Genomic DNA, 13,535 nt, shown 5'->3' with positions numbered 1-13,535 from the left:
TTATGTGCCCTGTTTGCCCTACTTCTCAATATATGTGAAAACCCATTTCTCTCTCTGTTTGCAGGCCTTCTGAATATTGTGATGGAACCATTTTTTAAAAGAGAAGTTTTTGATACCTACCTGGTCCCAATCAGCATCAGTTACGATAGGATACTGGAAGAAACTCTGTATGCGTACGAGCTTCTTGGGGTTCCTAAGCCAAAGGAATCCACAGCTGTACGTAAAGGAGAGCCAAACTTGATTTTATTGAAATTTAGAGAAGATGCTAGCTTATACATCAACTGATGTAAGAATTCATTCCTCTTTTCTCTTCCCTTGTTGCGATGCTGTCAGGGGTTGTTGAAAGCCAGGAGGATTCTCTCTGAAAAGTTTGGAAACATCCACGTATACTTTGGAGACCCTGTGTCACTTCGCTCGCTGGCGGCTGGCAGGATGGGCCGGAGCCCATACAACTTGGTTCCCAGGTGCAAGGCCCGTGTTTTCCTAACTGACAGAGAACCAGGGAAAAGTCTAAACTGGGATTCTTGAATTGACCACTTCTAGAACTGAGCCTGGTTATGTGAGCTCAGAGAAGAAGAAAGCTTCGATTAAATAATGTTGGCCAAAAAGGCAGCTAGCCGTGGGAATGTATGGGTCAGACATGCAGAGTCAGACGGTGCTCAGACAAACAGAACAGAACACAGAGCCCCTGGCCTGCCCTCAAAGTCATAAGTGCTGTTTTTGATTCCCTTTCCCAAGCTAATTCCCCAGTACCCTGCCACTTAAAAGCAAGGAGAAGAAAGCCCTTGTTAACAGGCACGTGTGGGATGGCTGAGCACTGACAGTGGGCCAGCCAGAGTATGTCCTAAGTGCTATTTTTGATCCTAGAAAGGACTGTGTAATCATAATGAATGGGAGTGAGTCCTCTTCTCAGGCAGGTTATAGTTTTATTGTCGAGGAACTGTGTTAGGTTCTTTCAGGATGCAGGTACAGATACACATTTCTAATGTTTTTTTTTCATTTAGAGAAAGACCTGGGGAGGTAAGGGAGACAGACCATCTTGCCCCGCCAGGCATCGCATGACCACAGCATCATTTATAGCCATCTGGAGCGCCAGTGGTCCCATGGCAGTCTGCTGCCTCCCTCACAGCTTTGTTAGCTAGCAGACCAGGTGTTGCCTTTAGCTGCCACAGGCTCTCACTCTGTAGATCACAAATTGGGTTGACCAGTTGCTACCTGTCACGGGAATCCTCGCTGGCTAACACTTTCACATTAAGCCACCTTATTATCTGGCTGTTATTAGGTCATATGTATATCCCTGCTCCAGCCAGCTCTGTGTAGGCCCCTGACATCGTCCAGCTCAATGTTCTGTGACCCGTGCCTGAGGAATGCGTCAGGCGAGGACCGTGGCAGGACTTGGCTGGTGCCCTGAAGCTTCTCGGAAGGACAGTGTAGCCGTCAGGGAACTGAGCAGCCTGTCCAGGACGGACACGAGCGGTTGTCACACAGAACATAGCATCACAACCCAATATGTGTGCTCTGCAGGACACACGGTCAAAGTGCTGTGGATTCCAAGCAGACAGAGTCCTTCCGTCTCCTGGGAGAGGCGTTGGTTTTCACAGAAGAAGTGATATATCCCATTTACCAAGCAGTAAAAGTTGTTTTAGGGGGTGTTTTGTTTTGTTTTGGGGTTTTTTTGGCCCAGAACCAGAAATGATAGAACCCTGCTACCCTGCATATTTTTAATCACCTCTTGAGCATCCTAGAGATGAATGGACCGATCCTCTAGTAAAATGAAGGCGCATCCTTGCATTGTGACCTGGGAGAGCGCAGTCGGCAGAGCATATGAGCCTCCCCCATCCCTCTCTCCACTCGCGTGTCGGAGTAGCAGGGCTGTAATCTGTTGCCCATATCCTTCCTTTTAGATATATTCCTCAGAAGCAGTCTGAGGACATGCACGCCTTTGTCACTGAAGTTGCCTACAAAATACAGCTTCTGCAAATTCAAAACCTGGTTCTGAACGCGTGGTCGCTCATTGTTGCCGTCCTGCTGCAGAACCGGCCATCCATGGACTTCGACACCCTGGTGGAGAAGACTTTATGGCTGAGAGGCTTAGCCCAGGCCTTCGGGGGCTTCCTCACCTGGCCTGGTAGGTACCGAGGACGTATGTGATGAGAGCATCTGCTGTTTTTATTTTTCAGTTTGGAAAACTTGTCGCCTCTGAAGAACCTATGTAGGACTTTGAGCAGAGCGTTGCTCAGAGAAGGAAAACCTAGTCTGTTTTTATCACAATAGGACATTGAACACAACGTGTTTATCAGTTGAGAATAATTGTTTATATGTCACTTCCCCCTGGGAGGCTCTGAATAAACAGAGGACTGGAGTGGCCTCCCCTTGGTACCTGGCAGAGTGGAGAATAAATAATGAATCTTTTTGTACCCCACATGGTCTTCCCTCTACACCCACCTCTTTTTACCACCTCATATTGCAAGCCGTTTGCCTCACTGGATGATAAGGATTTAAGGGCTGGGCTTTAGAATGGTGTACAATCCTCTGATAATAACAGCTTTGTAAAACCTCATTGGAGTTGTGAATACTACGCCGGGAGTTTGGGATGTACGTGACAACAGTTAGCTTAAGTTGTTTTCCATCTCTGGTTTATAATTGCAGAGACTGTAGTTGGAAAGGCAGTCTTTCTAAGACTGGGTAATTATTTATAGTCACGTGCCTCCTGTCCACTCATTAGCCTACACTGAGGCCCTCAGCTGTGCCGGGACCTGCCCGGGACACAAAGATGAACAAGATGCAGCCCCTGCTCTGGAGGTCCCACTGGTCTGCAGGGGGTAGAGGTGGAGGGGGACCTGGAAACTTGCAGAGAGGGTTCATTTGAAGTAAAGACAGAGAGCTGTGGACAGACCGCAGAGGGTTCCTGAGGCTGCTGTGTGGGAAGGTGCCTGTGCGCAGGGGAGCTTTCATGGAAGCGACTTCGGAGTCGATCTTAACGGGAAAATGGAAGCTCTGTAGGAGACAGCTGGAGAGGAGGCTGCTGCTGGAGGGATTAGGAGCTGTGAGGTGGTGCGACAGCACCAGATAGCCCTCGCCCTGCCAGTGGTTGTTGGCTGTGGGTGAGGGAGCGATGGAAGACAGAGACGCGGGCAGCGGCGGGGTCGTGGGGGCCTGCTGCCCTGGGGAGCCGGGCTGCAGTCTAGGTCACGGGGAGCAGTCACAGATTTTCAGCAGGGACGCGTGATGGATTGGCCTGTAGAAAGCAGCCTGCTGTCCGTTTAAGAGGTGGACCACAGTGGGGAGAGACTGGAGGCAGGGAGACGAGCTGGAATGAAGCTGGGCCAGGCAGTGGCAGAGGAAGAATCACTAACAGGAGTGCCCGTCAGCTGAGCATGGTCACCAACAGGGACATTAGATGAATCAGACATCTGTTTCCAGTGTTGAAATGGTCCGACAGGATGCAAAGGCAGAAAGTCACAAAAGAGGAATAGGCAAAGGATGGACTCATAACCATTTGTCCCAGGAACGTATGAACGCATAGGCGCCTGTCTTTCGAAGGTGTTTTGCTTTTTCAAGATGGGATAAATATGTGGCCAGTCCAGAGTTAAAAGTGTCTGCGCAGCCACTAGACAACTCCAGTTAGAGTGACTCAGTCCCATGGGTGCCGTATCGTGATTAAACACAGTTCCTAATTTGGAAGGTGTTGTATGTATTCAGTTCCTTTTTTCTTTTTTCCCCGGATTATCCCATATTCCTAAGCATTCTCACATCCAGGCCTTTTTATGGTATACATATCATTATACTATATGTGAAGTAAACCCTACTGTGTCACATACATAGTATCACCATACACACCATCATGACCTCGAGCAGGCTGAGACAGGCAGGTCAGTCCAGGGCGAGCGCGATGAGTCCCGAAGGAGGCCCACACCTCCCCCGCCCCTCCCTGGAGCACGCGCAGAACCTGTCGCCCAGCTGGCCCCGTGTGCCTGCTTTGCATACCATCAACCAGCTCTTTGGCTCAGGGTAACGGTAAAATGATTTCCCTTGCCAAGAATGTTTGTTAAATCTCACCATCTCTTTATTGTGCCTCTGTAATTCTAACTCCTCGGCCATCTCCAGGCCAGTGTGGTGTCAGGTGATGACTTACCGGGAGCCGTCAGGGGCCCACTGCTGCAGTCACCTGTGGTGTAGGAGCACCAGGAAGTCTCCCCCCGTCCCTCTGTGCTCAGGGAGACCTGGTGCTGAGTGTGCCTCTTTGGGCTGCCCTTTGGTTTACCTGCAAAGTTGCAAAGCGATACACTTGCCATCTTGGAATTGGTCTCAGCAAGTGTGTGTGTGTGTGTGTGTGTGTGTGTGTGTTGTGTATAGCATGCCTTCTTGCTTAGTATTGTTAGATTCGCATAGATGTGATTTTTTTGTCATGTGACTTGCTGTTACAAAACTGTGGATGCCCTTGGTTCCTGAGGAAGCATTGGCTTTCAGAGTGGGAACGGGTGTGCATTTCAGGATGGCCGACAGATTTGGGGTGGATAAGAAAAGGATGCTTGTTACATGTCCGTACAGAGAGTCAATTCATGAACTAGCACTTTTAAAATATCCTTCACGTGTGACATTATTACCTCAGTTGGCGGAGCCTAAAACCAGTAGCCGGCACTTGAAGATAAACGTGTCAGGTCACTCGCGTTGAGGCCCACTGGGCCCCAGTCCCCCGGCGGTGGCCCACCTGGGTCTTTGCCGTCGGCCCGATCGCGCTGTCTGTATGTGTAGATAGTGAAGCTGCTGAGGACGTCATCCAGTCCAGCCTCCTCCTGCACTCCAACATCGTCAGCCTCGCCACGGACCGGGTGGCTCTGAAGGTGGACGCCGGGGACTCGGACATGGTGGATGGACTCGTCTTCCAGCACATCACCCTCCTCATGTGTTCGGCGTACAGGAACCAGCTGCTCAACACTTTTGTCCGCCCTTCCTTCGTGGCCTTGGCGTTGCAGATGACACCTGGGTTCAGGAAAGGTAACTCTCGGGAATATGGTCCTGAATTTTGGAAGAGAGCTGGCCGTTCAGTTCCGTAGAGGGGGCAGTGTTTGAAGCCTGACAGCGCAGCCCACCCACCAGCAAGGGATGGGGCCTGCCCTCAGAAGCAGTTAGGTTTTTTTCCCCCTAAATACATGGCTGTCCGCTTAGAATTTAGGAATTGAAAGGGACCTAAGACATCGTCTCATCTAAGCTTCTCCCTTTATTAGTACAGAAGATACAGCCTAGAGACTCCTGCTTCCCCCGGGAGGGTCGGGGCTGGAGCTCAGTCCTTCCCGGTCCGATGCTCTTCGCACTGGGACAGCGCCTGCCTCCGACAGCAGCAGGCAGGGAGGGCGGCCAGCCCAGCGGGACGCCAGGGCTCAGACACAGGAGCTCTCTGGTTGCAGTGAGCAGACCAGTCTTCTCAGGAAGCTGTAGTCAAGGCCGGGGGTTTTCTACCCGGCTGTCCTTAGAATTATTGGAGGCCCACCCCAGAGGTTTCTGATGCAGTCGGCCTGGGGTTTGGGCCAGAAATTGGCAGTTTCTGTTTTTGTTACTCGAAGCTCTGTAGGTAACGCTAAGAAGCCCGAGCTAAGAAGCACTGGGCTCAGCCACCAACCTTTAGCCTCGGAAGGAACCTCCAGGGTCCTGCGTTCGTGCTCTCATTTTGTGAATGAGGAAGCGGGCCCAGAGAGGTCCGCCAGCCTGGGTCAGGGCACGGAAAACTCAATTGTTGACCGTGGTTCTGTCTGAGGCGTCTCACCCTGAGAGTCGTCCACAGCCCAGGGGCGTGTGTGTGGTCTTCGGGAGCACGGTGGACACCCTGCCACTGCAGGCAGTCATTTGTGCCCACGTGTAGGTATGTCTTCCTACTGAGAAGACTCATAGCATCCATCAGAAAGATGGAGGGCTCTCTAGCTGATGGGCGGGTAGACCCACATGTCCGAAGGCTAAGCCAGTACTTTCCGTTACTGAGAGCCCGTGTGTTCCAGCGCTGTGGGTGTGCTAAAGACGTTCAGCAGGTGAGCATGGAAGGGACTGACACTCCGTTCCTTCCCTTCCCTGCTGGGGATTGGTTATAGCTTCCTCTGGGGGCCTCAATTCTTGCCTCTGGTATATAAATAATATGCCTTTAAAATACTACGTTTTGGAGTACCATGGACTTCTTGGTACTACCTAAACGTTGCAAAAGCAATGTTGTAATTGTACGTAATGAATTTATTTCCAGAGGATGTCTACAGTTGCTTTCGCTTCCTGTGCAGTGTTTTTTCAGATGAGTTCATCTTCCTTCCAGGAAATGCACTAAAGGTAAATCCTTACTGCCGAAGCAGGTGTGTTTGCGGTGTGAGTTCCGGAAATGTTAGGCTTGGCTTCACAGTGTCTCCCCTTCCTTCAGGGCTACATGCAGCAGAACTAAAGAGAAACGTGGGCACTCACAGTTCAGCAGTTGTTTTAATTCTCTGTCAAATTTAGTCAGTAATTTAGGGATTATTCAACCACACCTTTGAACCAGTAGTGCAAATGTTGTAAACCAACTCTATTTTGTTAAAAATTTACCAGCCAGTACGCTTTTTCCAACACAACCTTTTGGAGTGAGCAGGGCCTTCTGCTTTGAGGTTAGAGAACAGAGGCCTTGCCTGGTCGTGTAGGCCACTGGTGAAGGACTGGGCTCCCGGAGCTGGACTGCAGGCTTGGGGTGAGGGGCATCCTTACTTCCTACCAAACAGAACCTGTGCCCTCGGCATGATGGACAGAAACCCAGCCCCCTGCTGTTGGTTTTTAAGCACAGCGTGATTCTCAGGGTGTTTCCGACTTGCTACGCGCACTTCTGCTTACACATGAGGAGTGTGGCCGTGCAAAGATCGTGATCACCGAGGCTCATCAGCTTTTTGTGTGTTTGCTGTGTTCAAGGTTCAACATTTTCTAACAACCAGAACCATCTGGGAAGGGTTGTGGAATCAGCTGGTGCTTTTCTCGTCCTGGGTGCACAGAATGGGGCCCCACGGCAGATCGTTGACCTGAATTAGTGGACACATTCTGTCTTCTCCCCTCCCCTTCCAGGACTTCGAAGAAGGCTGTTACCTGCTTTGTAAAAGTGAGGCCATACAAGTGACGACAAGGGACATCCTCGTTACAGAAAAAGGAAACACCGTGTTAGAATTTTTAGTAGGACTCTTTAAACCTTTTGTGGAATCTTACCAGGTGTGTGAGTCTTTCTCAAGTTCGCCTTCATCCTCCCATGTCAGGCATAACTGAGACTTTCCCAGTCTGTACTTATCGCTGGTCTGAAGGGCCAGTGTCTTCCCCAGGTGAATGGCAGAACTAGAGAGAGTAACAGGGATGAGTGAGCTCGCCTCTCAGGTGAGACCTTGCTCCCTCACAGTGGACCTTGGTCCATTTCAGCCCGAGAGGATAACAGCTTCCTGATGCCATGAGCAGTTACACCCCAGCAGTGTCCCACTGTGTCTGTGGCTTTTGTTCGTAGCATGTAGCAGGGCGTGTGATCCATAGTAGGCCCCTAATAAACGAAGGATTTGAATGATAAAGTCAGTTATTATTCATATTACTAAATGCTAAGGTTGGAAAGGAAGGAAAAAGTTCAAGGATCTGAAATAGTTTGAGCTCAAAGGAGTGGTTACAGAGAGGGGATGGTATTTGTGCCCAGCGGGAATTGTGCCGCGATTCAGGGGGACTCAGGGCACATGAGAGGGGAGCGAGCCTTGAGGGGGCTCCATGCACCTTCATCAAGAAGAGGACCCTGTGGCTCTCAGCTCTGTGTGATGGTTAGAGGCACCCGGGACCACCTTCCCGGCAGAGGATGCTGTGGTCAGGGAGAGAACCCCGCGTCAGCCTCCAGGCGTGAAGTCTGACCCCTGGGACTGGATGAGTGCTCCTTCTGCCTCTAAGCACCTGTCTGCAGTACAGATCGTCAAGAATTTGGGGGCCTAGCATGTTACTGGGTGTTTTTAGAGAAGAAAAAGTTACAAAACATCTGGCCCCTCTCTTCCTAGGCAGCATCAGGTATAATGAGACGAGACTAATTTACTTAACTTTGCAATCCCTTAAAGTGGGAAATTATGTTTTAATAAATGTCAATGTTATTTCAAACTCTTTTTTTTTTCCCTAATTCTACAAAGTGATGTAAGCTCAAGAAAGACCTAAAACTCGGGCAGGTTTTCTGTACCCACACCTTTGGCGAGGGTGGCCCATCTTCTGCTCTAATGTGATGTATCTGTCATTCGGATAAGAGGGGGCAGTGAGAGGTTATTTACTGTCCTGTCGTATTTGGCTGCGCCTCTCACTTTCTCTTCCTCTCACCCTCCCTCCTAAAATCAGATAATTTGCAAATACCTCTTGAACGAAGAAGAAGACCACTTCACTGAGAAGCAGTACTTGGTGAGAGTTAGAAAGTTCACGAGCCAGCTTCTCGATCAAGGTCAGTCGCGGCTCCGTGGGCGGTTTCTTAGCGGAGGAGGAGGAGCCGCTCAGGAACGCTCCCTCTCCCTCTGCCCCAGGTGCCTCGCAGTGTTACGATGTGTTATCTTCCGACGTACAGAAGAATGCCTTGGCCACTTTCGTGAGGCTGGGCGTGGTGGAGAAGAGGAAGGTGTAAGTACCCGCACGGCCCGGCGGCTGCTCAAGGGGCCGCCGCGGCTGGTAGCGGTGCGCGCGGGACCCAGGGAGGGGCTGACGGGGGATCCGCAGTGATCTAGCGAACACACGTATGTGCCACCTGTCCGTGTCCCGACGAGCTGAGTCACCATGCACATTTCATGTGGTTATGAATAGAAATGTGGAAGCAAAGAAAGAAGGTGCTTCAGGCCAGCATTTTGGCTTTGACCTAATATTGAAATTCATAGATTAATTGTAAGAAACGTCTCGGGGCACGCAGTGTGCATGCGTGTGTATTCTTTCATGTATATACACACACCTCTCAGCTATTTACGACCGGCCTTGAGGAAGACTATTTCAGAGTCGTCCTCTGTATAAAAACGCTACAGCTGTCTTTTCCTCCTAGCTTATACAATAAGAAAGCTTGTTACTTTTTCTCCTAGAAATAATGACTATGTATTTAATGTGAATGAGCCTGCTACAACAAGGTTAGAAGAAATGCTTGGTAAGTACAATTTAATAAAATATAGTGGGTTTTTACATTGTATTTATCAACACACCAGAAAGGATGGCACCAAATAATTTATCAACAGCAGAAGAGTTTTAATATACACAGAGAACTATTTCTATCATCTATAATTTTCTCAGGGAAACTAAGGAGAAAATTAACAGGCAAAACACAACAAGCATAAGACAGGCAGTAGTAAATACAGCATAAAGTATCAACAAGCATAAGACAGGCAGTAGTAAATACAGCATAAAGTATCAGCCAGCACGGCTAATCCGGGTCCAGGGTCTCGGCCCTTTATATCTAGTCGCGGTGAACATCAAGAGAACACCTCTCGTCTTAGTCCTTGGGTTCACTCAGTCCCTGTCCACTCTCAGTTCTCTTCTTTCCCAGGTACGGGGCTGGGTCAGTGTCCACATCAGATGGACTTTCTGAACTCAGAATTGGGGGCTGGTAGCACACCCTTGGGTATTAATCCAACCCACTCTCTTCCCTAGATCCTATCAGCTGATAAAGAAATGGTCCAGCCCCAAAAGACAGGGCCACGTGTGTATGGTATACAGTAAGAGTCAAGACCGCGGTTATAAACAGATACAGGAGGTCAGGGGAGGTAGAGAACCCTTCCTGTAAGAGTGATGGGGTGACTTTAGAAGGGGAGGGCTCCAGCATTTGAGAAGAACAGTTGCCTGCTGAGCACATGCAGTAAGCGCTAACTCACCGAGTGGCGTCTCTGCGGCTTTGCGCCTTGGCCTAACCCAGCGCATCGTGAAGGCTGCAGAGACGAGCTATAGACAGACGTCTGTTGGGACCAGGGGAAAACCAGCTCAGGTCAAAGGAGAATCACTGAAGAAAAAGGACAGAAGGGCAAAGGTAAAGCTGACACGGAAGGTGAAACACTAATTTCTTATTGAAGAAAATACATAGATTGAAATCCCAGTCTCCTGTTTATTCTGAGCTCTCAGAATATGTCACCTGGAAACTGGATTTTGAATTTGGTAAGAGAGTCATGAGGCTGAAACAAACCCCCGAACCCTCACTCTGAGGACGATGGCGTTGACTTCTTAACCTCGGAAGGCAAATACACACGGGCGTGAACGTACTCAAACATAACTGGGCTTGAAGTTCAGAAAACACGACTGGGTTTGACTCCCGGCTCCGCCCCGGCTGGGGGGCGCTGGCCCTGCCTGTCTCCCCTTTGAGACACTGCTGCTCCTGCGAAGGAGGCTGGTGTCTCCACTGGTGCTTTGTCAGCCTGTAGAACTCTGCGCAGGTGTCCGGGTTTCTCTTTGGCCAGTGCCTAAACAGCTGTACCGGGAAGGGCAGCCTCAGTGTCACCTCAAGAGCCGTCTCTCTCTCCCTCTCTTTTTACCTTAGGTTGTAAGACACCAGTAGGAAAACCAGTAACTGCAAAGCTTTAACGATTGCCAAACAGTTAGGGGAAAACTGGTCACACAGTCACCGTCACGCAAGGACGCATGTTACAACAAACCGGAACTGAAGGAGGAGCCCACCTCCTCGTACAGTCATGAGGCTTCAAGCACGCGGGCCCTGGAGAGGAAGAAATGATCAGTTCAAGCAACCAGTGACGTCTTCTCCACCCTGTTTAGAAAGGCATTTGTATCTAGCTCTGTGTGTGTTGTAAAATAAACAGCTTTTTGGAAACACGTTTGGAAAAACAAAGCCCAGCTCCTAGTTGACTAGCACTTTCCAGCTGATTACATGCATGAAACGTTCACGTTGACGTCTGAATTAAAGAGCAGCATCTCTGAAGGCTCCTGCTGTCAGAACTCCCGGAAGGGGTGTAGCTTACGTTTCTCGTGGCTTTTTTTAATTAAAGCTGCCTCACGTTTGATAGATGTATGATAGCACAGCAGCTAGCTTACGTTACATTTCTCCACCCAAGGGCCTTAATCAGTGTAACTGAATTAGAGAAAGTTCATGCAACCAAGCGAAGTGAGGAGGGAGATAGGTCATGAAAAAGCTCAGCAGTTCAAGGGAGGGAGAGTTTGCAATAAGATGGGTGAACAGCCAGCACCTTGACAGCTCGCCACCTCTGACAGTGACATTCAAGCCGAGAATTAAGAAGAGCCAGCCCTTGAAGTGTGGGGGTTGAGGTGACAGAGGAGAGGACAGAGGGTGGAGCGTGCAGAGAGAACAGTGATCAAAATGTCCTGGGGCTGGTTCTCAAGGACCTGAAAGACCAGCGTGGCTGAGACGTGTCATGGCAAGTGAAATTAGAAGGAAAGGCAGGTGTATTCGTCTGCTTGGGCCGCAATAATGAAATACCACAGAGCGGGCAGTGTAACCAAATTTGTTCTCTCACAGTGCTGGAGGCTGGGAGTCCAAGATCAACGTGCCAACGAGGTAGATTTCATTCCGAAGCCCCTTGTGGGCTTGTACGAGGCCACCATCTTGCCACACACTGATTACCTCTTTTTTGTGCACGTGGAGAGCGCTCCATCTCTCTCTGGTCTCTTCCTGTAAGGACCCTAATCCTATCAGACTAGGGCCCCACCCCGTTACCCCAACTAGCCCTAAGTACTTCCCAAAGGCTGCACCTCCAGATACAGCCACACTGGGGCTTAGGTCTTCCATATCTGAATTTGGGGGCCACAATTCAATCCATAGCAGCACGGCTCAACACGTACTGTGGCTTACAGACCTTTGTAAAACATTTGAATTAGAGTATGAGTGCCACGGGAAGTGCTGACATTTCTCAACATGTGGTTGTAGGACTTCTTGGGTCCAAGTTCCCGAATGTGCGTTTGTTCCCCAGAGGCCAGGCTGTTCCCGCTGCGCGCTCAGGTTGGAGAGCCACTGCACTAGTCCGCACACCGCCGGCGGACGGGCCCTCCGTGTGGCTGTGCATGTCTGGGAAGCCAGAGAGGATGCACCCAGAGCTGGTGGAGGTTGACCCAGAGCTGAGGAGTCAGGTGAACGGTTCCTGCCCGAGGACTGGATGGCATACCAGCTAAACAGGGCGCTAGGCTGCTGCCCCTGGGAGAGGCGGGGCGAGTCCCAAGCAACTGGGGAGGCAGGGACCGTGGCCAGTGCTTGCTGGGTGGGTGCGCCTTGGGAGGAATCCCCCAACACCCAGGTGGGGCACTTGTCGTCTCATGCTCTGCGCATGTGTCGGGGATGGAGCAAGGCAGCTTCTGTTTACTTCCAGGCCTGCGGTAACACTTTTCAGGTTTGAGGACAGACACTTTGGAGCTTGGGGTGCAAGTGGCTGTAGGCTTGTCTCCTGGCCAGCCCTGACATGAGAGCCAGGCAGGGAGGCAGATGGAGGGACAGGGAAATGGGTGCAGCCCAAACCAATGAGGCCTCACAGCAGAGGCGCTGTGGGAGGGGGCGGGGCTTTCCCCTCAGTCTCCCCAAGCCCTCCCACGTCACACAGGTATCCAGAGCGCACATCCTGCCTGACATGTGCCCCCATCCAAACCCAAGCTAATGTAGCAGCTAAGAATGCAGGGTCTGGAGCCCGACTGGGCATGCAATCCAGCTCTACCGTCCACTAGCCTTGTGTTCATGTGTGATTTGCTTAAACTCTCAAAGCCTCAGTTTCCTTATCCATAAAATGGGGATGATGATCATACCTCCTGGGTTGTGAGAAATATAAATGCCAGTAAAATGTTTGAAAGTCTTTGGCAATAAGTGTCACCTGTCAGTTACTACTTCTGCTGACGGGGACAAACCTGACTCGACCTCTCAGAGAAAACAAGCTTGGATGCTGCTTCCAGAGTGGCCAGTCCAGCCGCGGGTGCTTGCATCCCTGACCGACAACCTTAAGAGCTGGCCTCCGCCCAGCTGTTAAGCCCGTCTCTCTCTCTCTCTCACAGACACCTGCTGTCTTCCACGGTCAGCTGAGCTTTTCCCAGCAACTCTTCTTCCTCCCATCAATAGGATGGAATCATTCACTGTGGGGTGGAAAACAGATTTTGATGCCTTCTTTGACTTTGTTCATAGCCTTACTCTTTTTTTTCCGGATGAAAATTGTCAACTCTGACAGTATGAATCTCCCAGCAGTGGATTCAAACACATCCCTTTTCTAGAGCCCACTCTGGGCTGGTTGCTCTCCAGGCCTGCTGTAAGCTGTCAGCCTGGAGCTTCCCTTCACTGTCATCTTGACAATTCCCTCACTGTCCTGTGTGGGATCCTCTTCTTGCTTGGATCCCATGTCTTTGTTTGTTTGTTTGTTTGTTCATTTTGGTGAAGCCCATCTTACAGGGGTGTGAGGGGTTAATGTTTTAGACCTCGCCTGTTTAAAAGTGTCTTTGTCCACTCGGAGAGTTGTCTGACGGTTTAGCTGTATAGAACTCCAGGTTAGAAACCATTTCCCTTCAGAATTTTGAAAAGCATTTCTTCATTATCTTCCGTTTTCTAAAGTTGATTAGAATCATTCTGATTCCTGAAC

The 13,535-nt window shown here is 50.2% G+C and overlaps 1 protein-coding gene across 1 annotated transcript in view; it reads left to right on the top strand.

Annotated features, from left to right (window-relative positions):
• The window catches only part of GNPAT (glyceronephosphate O-acyltransferase), a 29,540-nt gene extending 18,739 nt beyond the window's left edge, over positions 1 to 10,801 (top strand). The window contains exons 7-16 of the mRNA XM_032491830.1: positions 65 to 216; positions 334 to 464; positions 1,905 to 2,128; positions 4,756 to 4,998; positions 6,230 to 6,309; positions 7,063 to 7,203; positions 8,338 to 8,437; positions 8,517 to 8,610; positions 9,057 to 9,118; positions 10,496 to 10,801. Of these exons, the coding sequence (XP_032347721.1) occupies positions 65 to 216; positions 334 to 464; positions 1,905 to 2,128; positions 4,756 to 4,998; positions 6,230 to 6,309; positions 7,063 to 7,203; positions 8,338 to 8,437; positions 8,517 to 8,610; positions 9,057 to 9,118; positions 10,496 to 10,539 (1,271 nt within the window). The 3' untranslated portion in view covers positions 10,540 to 10,801. The remainder of the gene's footprint in view (positions 1 to 64; positions 217 to 333; positions 465 to 1,904; positions 2,129 to 4,755; positions 4,999 to 6,229; positions 6,310 to 7,062; positions 7,204 to 8,337; positions 8,438 to 8,516; positions 8,611 to 9,056; positions 9,119 to 10,495) is intronic.
• The last annotated feature ends 2,734 nt before the right edge of the window (positions 10,802 to 13,535 follow it).

Source organism: Camelus ferus, chromosome 11 (genome assembly GCF_009834535.1).
Source record: "Camelus ferus isolate YT-003-E chromosome 11, BCGSAC_Cfer_1.0, whole genome shotgun sequence".
NCBI classification, from domain to species: Eukaryota; Metazoa; Chordata; class Mammalia; order Artiodactyla; family Camelidae; genus Camelus; species Camelus ferus.
The sequence above is the reverse complement of the archived record's forward strand: the minus strand, read 5'-3'. Positions and strand labels throughout refer to the sequence as shown.